Consider the following 7,982-nt stretch of genomic DNA (forward strand, 5'->3'; position numbering starts at 1 on the left):
TGCTGCCCACACAGTGCAACAAGTCCTTTTAGTTTATGACAATCCACTGAGTGAGACACTTACGATACGTGCACTTTTCTGTGGGTGTACTGTCCTTCCATAAAATGTGTGAGAAAAAAAAATACACTCTTCCATAGAATGGGTGGGCCAGTGAGGGAGAAGTGATTAATTCATCTCAGGGTGGGGAACTTAAGAAATGCTTCCTGGAGAAGGCGTCGGAGGACTTGCTGGTCTTCACAGATTAGTCCACGTTAGCTTGGGGGTGAATGCGAGAAGGTGTCCCCAGAGAGTGGATATGGAAAAGCAAACCCAGGGAGGCCAGAACCAGCCTGAGCACCCGGGAGCAGGAATGGAAGTGTCACCTAATAATAGTGGCCGGGAGAGAGGGGCCTGCTTCTGGTGTGTTGTTTTTGGTTTTGATTTTTGGGATTTTTAAAAAGATTTTAAAAATTTAAAAGATTTTTATTTATTTATTCATGAGAGACAAAGAGAGAGGCAGACACACAGGCAGAGGGAGAAGCAGGTTCCCCGACGGGGCCTGATGAGGGACTCGATCCCAGAAGCCCAGAATCACGCAGACGCTCAACCATTGAGCAACCCAGGCACCCCTCTAGCATGTTTTTTATCATAGAAATTTGTCTCCCCTTTGCTCACTGGGTGGACTTGGGAGTTGGAGGGGATGGGCGTGCATTTGTGTTCTAGGAAGCCCTCATGAGCAGGGCAGTGAGTGGGTGGCAGCAGACATGACCGAAGCCTAAAAGAACCTTCTGTGTGGTCCAGGCCGGGGCACAGGGGCCTGACCCTCTGCGTTCTGGGGATGGAGAGGAGGAGAGCACCAAGGAACAGCAAGAGCTGCCATGGAAGAAAAATGAGAAAGAACATCAGAAAGTGAGAAGAATGGAAATGGGTATTTTTAAAGCTTCCGGTAAAACACATTTAAAAATACAGTCTGTTCAGCTGTCTATAAAAAAGCAACTTCACTGAATTCTTAAGAAGGACAGAATCAGTCATCAAAGGGATGCCCCGATTTCTCTCTAAAATAGGGCTTCTTAACTTGAGATCTGCAGCTAGAATTCGGGGGACTTGTGAATTTGGATGGGAAATCTTTATATTGTTCTTTTCATCCATCTTCAGCTGCAAGTTAGCATTTCCTTTGGCCGTGCGTGTAGGTAACAGTTACAGCTGTATTAGTAGCATCTATGACTTGGTCACCAATCAAAATCACATATTTTCATATCACATTACAGCTGATGCCAATATCTCAATACATTGATTACATTCATCACTAATGCAAAATTATGGTATTTGTTAGACCTGCTGCTAGGTCTCGTTATTTAATTCCTAATTAAAGAGGTACATCAATTAGTGGTCTGGTTATCTTTGCCATGTAACAAATTGCCTCCAAATTTAGTGGCTGAAAACAACAAACAACAAACATTTCTTTTGCTCTTGAACCTGCAGTGTGGGCAGGGCTTGGTGGACTGTCTTGTCTCTCTATTCCAGGCAATATCAGGGGCCTCAGATGAGATGATCCAAATGATTGGGGCTCCTCGGGCATTTGTGCCTCTAGACAGTATCCTAGTGTCTTCATGTCATGTGTCCAAGTGAGCTCTCCATCACAGCAACTTCTGGTAGTGGGACCCCATACATGGTGGCTCACACCTCCAAAAAGAGTGCTCCAGGGGTACCTGGGTGGCTCAGTCAGTTAAGCATCTGACTCATGATGGTCCTGAGATCAGGTCTTTTTTGGGGCTCCACACTCAGCGAGGAGTCTGCTTCTCCCTCTGCCCCTCCTCCAGCTCATGCTCGAGAGCACGCGCGTGCACTCTCTCTCTCTCTCACAAAAAAAAAAAAAAAAAAAAAAAAAAGGGTGTTCCAGAGAATAAGGAAGAAGCTGCCAGGCTTCTGACCAAGCCTTAGAATTTCCAGAATGTTGAGTGGGCGAAATGGGTGAAGGGGCTCATAAGAAACACACTTCCAGTTATAAAATAAATAAGTCATGGAGATATCATGTACAGCATGGCAACAGTAGTTAGTAACACTGTATTGAATATTCCAAAGTTGCAAGAAAGTAAATCTTAAAAGTTCTCATTACAAGAAAAAAACAGTTTTGTAACTGTATACATGGTGATGGATCTTACCTAGACTTATTATAGTGATCATTTCACAATATATATGTAATATATAAATGTAAAAATATATGTAATATATAATGTAACAAATGGATGTTATTGTCAGTTGCACCTCAATTAAAAAAAAAAAGGAAGTTCCAGAATGTCCCTTCTGCCATGTTCTGTTGCTCAAGCAAATCTCTTTAAGGTCAGCCTGGTTACAAGGGGCGGGAACATAGACTCCACCTCTCAATGAGGAAAGTGTCAAAGAATTTGTGGTCCCAATGACTATATTACAAATTTGTGGGGTTTGGGGGCAGTTTTAAAGATTTATTTATTTATTTATTTATTTATTTATTTATTTATTTGAGAGAGAGAGAGAGAAAGAGCTAGCACAAGTTGGGGAAAGACAGAGGGAGAAAATATCTACGTGGACTTGTGCTGAGTGCAGAACCCAACACAGGGCTTGTTCTAACAACCCTGAGATCATGACCTGAGCTGAAATCAAGAGTCAGATGCTTAACTGACTGAGCCACCCAGGTCTATCCTTAAGCCCAGATTCATTCATTCATCCATCCATCCATCCATCCATCCAGTGGCTGAATCAAATGTCTTATATGGTCAAAAGTAAAATGATCCCATGTTTTCCTAATGAGAAGGTCCCCAAATATCTTTTATGACTACCCCAAACTTGTAGGCCTAGAATATTAGATGTGGGCCAGGGCTGCAGGGCTAAAAGGGCTAGAGTATCACACACTGTTGGTAGGCCTTGCTGCCTTGCCACAGGTGGCCAGAGGCTTCCCTCAGTCACCACGTGTGCCTTTTCTTAAAGCAGCTACCAACATGGCAAGCATAGTTCCCCCAGATGTAAGTGCTCTGAGACAGCACAGGAGACAGAGTAACTACATGTCACAGTGCCTTGTGACCTAGCCTCCAGAGCCACACAGCTTTATGTCCCCTTTATTCTTTTATCAAGCCATATCCCCTTCATTCTATTCACTAAAAGCCAGCTACCAGGTCTAGCCCACAGACAAGGAAAAGAGAATTTGGCGTTATCTCTTGAGAGGAGAGGTGTTCAAGAATTTGTAGGCATGGGACGCCTGGCGGCTCAGTGGTTGAATGTGTGCCTCTGGCTCAGGTCATAATCCCGGGGTCTTGGGATCGAGTCCCACATCGGGCTCCCCTCAGGGAGCCCATTTCTCCCTCTGCCTATATCTTTGCCTCTCCTTGTGGGTTTCTCATGAATAAATAAATAAAATCTTAAAAAAGAAAAAAAAAAACAAGTATTCATTGTCCAGCCATTAGGCTCTGTCTTTCTTTCATGCCTTCTTTCTTGGTGCATTCATGGACCCCACGATCAACCCACGGACTGTTGCTTTTGAAAGGAAGTCTTAAAGGGCTTATTCACAATAACTTCCAATATTTGTATCATAACCAGGGATGATAACTAAACCTTGGTTAACTTTCTTTGCCTCTGCAATGGACCAAATGTGTCTCTCCCCCATCCATCGGCAAATTCGATGCTGAAACCCAACCCCGGAGGTGATTAGGAGGTGGGCCTTTGGGTGGTGATTAGGTCCTGAGGGTGGAGCCCTTATGAAAGGGATTAGTGCCCTCTAAAAGAAGCTTCCGTGAGCACCCTGTTCCCTTCCACCAGGTGAGGACACAGTAAAGAGATGACTAACATCTATGAACCAGGAAGCAGGCTCTCACCAGACACCGAGTCTGCCAGCACCTTGATCTTGGACTTGCAGCTTCCAGAACTGTGAGAAATAAGTATCTGTTTATAAGCCATCCAGTCTATGGTATTCTGTTACAACAGCCTGAACTCCCTTCTTTCCCTTCTTCCTTCCTTCTTTTTCTTTTTTTAAGATTTTATTTATTTATTCATGAAAGACACACAGAGAGAGAGAGACATAGGCAGAGGGAGAAGCAGGGTCCCCACAGGGAGCCCAATGCGGGACTCTATCCCAGGACCCCCGGATCACCACCTGAGCCAAAGGCAGACACCCAACCGCTGAGCCACCCAGGTGTCTGTCCTTCCTTCCTTCCTTCTTTCCTTCCTTCTTTCCTTCCTTCCTTCCTTCCTTCCTTCCTTCCTTCCTTCCTTCCTTCCTTTTTTCCTTTTTTCCCTGTAAACTAATTCTGTTAGGTGACCTGTCTAAGCACTGCAAACCAGCATTGATTGAGGCCATTTTGGGTTAATGGGTCTTCCCCAAACACCACTTTGTTGTTCAAAATAGTCATTGATAGTGTTCTCCAAAGAAAGAGATTTTTGTTGGGATTTAAATATAAGGCAACTGTCACCACACCAGTGGATCGAAAAGTTGTGGACTGTTCACAGAATGGAACACTACATAGCAAGGAAAGTCAACTAACTACAATCACGCATAACCACATAGGCAGATCTCAGAAATTACATGTTGAGCAAAAGAAGCCAAAGAAAAGGATACGCAGAGTATACTTCCATTTATATAAAATATAAAAACCTGGCAGACTAATCTATCATGCTAGGCAACAAGCTAGGAGTTATCTATCCCGGGGGAGGGGGTGGGCAACGAGAAGGGGGCAGAAGGGGCCTTCTGCGGTGCTGGTCATGTCCTATTTCGTCTGGGTGCTGGTTACATGGGTCTGCTCTCTTTGTGAAAATTCATGTATTCATCAATGTGTACATTTATAATTTATTTTTTTAAAGATTTATTTGTTTGTTTATTTATTTATCTATTCATGATAGACTTAGAGAGAGAGAGAGAGAGAGGCAGAGACACAGGAGGAGGGAGAAGCAGGCTCCATGCCGGGAGCCCGACATGGGACTCGATCCCGGGACTCCAGGATCGCGCCCTGGGCCAAAGGCAGGCGCTAAACCGCTGAGCCACCCAGGGATCCCCACATTTATAATTTGTATACTTTTTTATATGTTACATTTCAATAAAAACAGTTGAGAGAATGTTGCTTGTGTGGTACTTGAGCAATAGAAACAGAGTGAGGGAGACAATGCTGCCTTCCCAGAGCTTCCAGTCTAGCGGGGTGAAAAGATAATAAATGCACAACCACAGGGGCACCTAGGTGACTCAGTCGATTGAGTGTCTGACTCTTGGTTTGGGCTCAGGTCATGGTCTCAGGGGTGGTGGGATCGAGCCCCACTTCAAGCTCCCTGCACAGCGAAAAGACTGCTTGAAGATTTTCTCCCTCTAACCTTTTTCCTACCAGGCGTGCATGCGCAAGCATGTGCTCTCTTTTTCTCAGGTAAATAAATCTTTAAACGTACACACAACCACATATGTTTCTGTGTAATCATGTGCACGATCACTAATTTATTTAAAAAGAAATGTGGAGTGTTTGGCTGGTTCAGTGGGGAGAACATGTGACTCTTGATCTTGGGGTTGTGAGTTCAAGCCCCATGTTAGGTATAGAGATTACTTACCAAAAAAATCTTTTGAAAAAAGAAAAAAGAAATGTGTGCAAGGCAGAGAAGTTTATAAAGAGGGATAGAGAAGTTGGATACAGTTCCCCTGGAAAAGTAAACTTAAGCTGAGACTTGAAATCCCACCAGAGTGTGGGACGCCTGGGTGGCTCAGCAGTTGAGCGTCTGCCTTTGGCTCAAGTAGTGATCCTGGCGTCCCGGGATTAAGTCCCACATCAGGCTCCCCGCAAGGAGCCTACTTCTCCCTCTGCTTATGTCTCTGCCTCTTTCTCTGTATCTCTCATAAATAGATTTTAAAAAAAAAGAAATTCCACCAGAGTGAGGGTAGGAGGGAGCAAGTGTTTCCAGGTAGAGGGAATGCATGTGTGAAGGGAGAAAAGGCGGAGGGGCAGGATGAGTGAAGAGAAGCAAGAGCTGGACTATACAGGTCTTAGGGTCCACTAGTCTGTCAAAACCATAGAAAGTTCTAGAAAATCGAGAGCAGGAGTGACTCGATGGGATTTGCCTCTGAAAAAAACTCTCAGGAAGCAAGGTGGATGGAGAAGGAAGGAGACAGAAGGAGGGAGGAGCCATACAGGTGGCCAGAAGGACACAGAGTGGAGGTGTTTAGGAGGGCAGTACAGGCCCCTCTCTTCCTCGGCGCCGCCTGCGGAGGTGGCAGCCATCGATCGCTGGGCATCATGGCTGCCCTCAGACCTCTGGTGAAGCCCAAGATCATTAAAAAGAGGACCAAGAAGTTCATCCGGCACCAGTCAGACCGATATGTCAAAATTAAGCGCAACTGGCGGAAACCCAGAGGCATTGACAATAGGGTACGCAGAAGATTCAAGGGCCAAATCTTGATGCCCAACATTGGTTACGGGAGCAACAAGAAAACAAAGCACATGCTGCCCAGTGGCTTCCGGAAGTTCCTAGTCCACAACGTCAAGGAGCTTGAAGTGCTGCTGATGTACAACAAATCTTACTGTGCAGAGATTGCTCACAATGTATCCTCCAAGAACCGCAAAGCCATTGTGGAAAGAGCAGCCCAGCTGGCCATCAGAGTCACCAATCCCAATGCCAGGCTGCGTAGCGAAGAAAATGAATAAACAGCTTATGTGTGTGTCATATTTGTGTTAATAAAACCATAACACTACAAAAAAAAAAAGGAGGGCAGTACAGTTGGTTATCAGTTAGAACGATTGTCAGCAGGAGAGGACGACCCCCTGGTTTATGGGATGCACAGCCGGGAGGGTGGTGCAGTCATTCATCAGACAAGGAGCCCTGGCGGAGGAGCCCTTGAGGAAGTACTATCATGAGGTCGATGTTGAACAGTTTTGAGTTTGAGATACCCGTGAAAATAATAGCAAACCTTACAGCAGCTGGCATGTCTTCAGCATGGAATCCATTCATCATGCTAAGCATTGTCCTAAGCCATTTACTTATATGATCTCATTTAATCCTTCAGGCAACCCTAGGCATCATTCTTACTCTAAACTACAGAGGAGGCAATGGATTTGAACTCAGACCTGGGTTGAAATGCAGATTTAACCATATTCTGTTTGCTTCCCGCCCCACCCCCCTCCGCCGACTATTCATTCATTTTTTTTTTTTTTGAGTAATGTAACAATGTTAGTAGTTTCAGGTGTACAACATAGTGATTCAACTTTTTTTTTAAGATTTATTTATTTATTCATGAGAGACACAGACTGAGAGAGAGAGGCAGAGACATAGGCTGAGGGAGAAGCAGGCTCCTCTTGGGGAGCCCGATGTGGGACTTGATCCTGGATCCTGGATCACAACCTGAGCCCAAGGCAGGCACCCAACAGCTAAGCCACCCAGGCGTCCCTAGCGATTCAATTTCTATGTTATGTTATGCTCGCCACAAGTGTAGCTACCACATAAAACAAAATGGGACGCTTCACGAATTTGCAAATTTGTGTCTCATCCTTGAGCAGGGGCCATGCTAATCTTTGTATTGCTCTAATTTTAGGATACGTGCGGCCACAGTGAGCACTCTGCTACTCATTCTTTCTTTTTTTAAAAAAGATTTTATTTATTTATTTGACAGAGAGAGAGAGAGAGAGAGAGCGTGAGCACAAGTAGGGGGAGGGGCAGAGGGAGAGGGAGAAACAGACTCCCAGTTGAGTGGGGAACCCAATGTGAGGCTGGATCCCAGGACCTCAGGATCATGACCTGAGCCAAAGGCAGATGCTTAACCGACTGAGCCACCCAGGTGCCCCCTCTGCTACTCATTCTTAAGGTAAACTGCTGTATTAGTCAGGATTAAGGACGGTTATGTGGCACAGAAAGGCTATAATAATAGTTGCCTGACAAGAGAGATGCTTATTTCACATAATCCATGTCAAGCTTTGAAAGTTTCTTTGTTTTCTAACATAAGATGTTCCAGACTTAGCTTGTACTTTCTGCTCCAGGTCTGGAATCAGTCAGTTGTCCAAAAGACCCTG

At 44.9% G+C, this 7,982-nt stretch overlaps 1 protein-coding gene and 1 non-coding gene across 2 annotated transcripts; one reads left to right on the forward strand and one right to left on the reverse strand.

The window, feature by feature from the left end:
* Nucleotides 1-6,165: 6,165 nt before the first annotated feature.
* Nucleotides 6,166-6,682, forward strand: LOC129518456 (60S ribosomal protein L32-like). The gene has a single exon (XM_055338593.1). The coding sequence runs from the start codon at nt 6,216-6,218 to the stop codon at nt 6,621-6,623; it is 408 nt and encodes a 135-aa protein (XP_055194568.1). The 5' UTR covers nt 6,166-6,215; the 3' UTR covers nt 6,624-6,682.
* Nucleotides 6,683-7,419: 737 nt separating this feature from the next.
* LOC129518955 (U6 spliceosomal RNA) lies at nt 7,420-7,531 on the reverse strand. Its single transcript, XR_008666290.1, has one exon. It is a non-coding gene; the product is annotated as a U6 spliceosomal RNA (small nuclear RNA).
* Nucleotides 7,532-7,982: the final 451 nt, after the last annotated feature.

Source organism: Nyctereutes procyonoides, unplaced genomic scaffold, assembly GCF_905146905.1.
Source record: "Nyctereutes procyonoides isolate TBG_1078 unplaced genomic scaffold, NYPRO_anot_genome, whole genome shotgun sequence".
NCBI lineage: Eukaryota > Metazoa > Chordata > Mammalia > Carnivora > Canidae > Nyctereutes > Nyctereutes procyonoides.

Excerpts from the sequence above, each read along its gene's own strand:
- LOC129518456 (XM_055338593.1), top strand. The coding sequence starts at position 6,216 with ATGGCTGCCCTCAGACCTCTGGTGAAGCCCAAGATCATTAAAAAGAGG.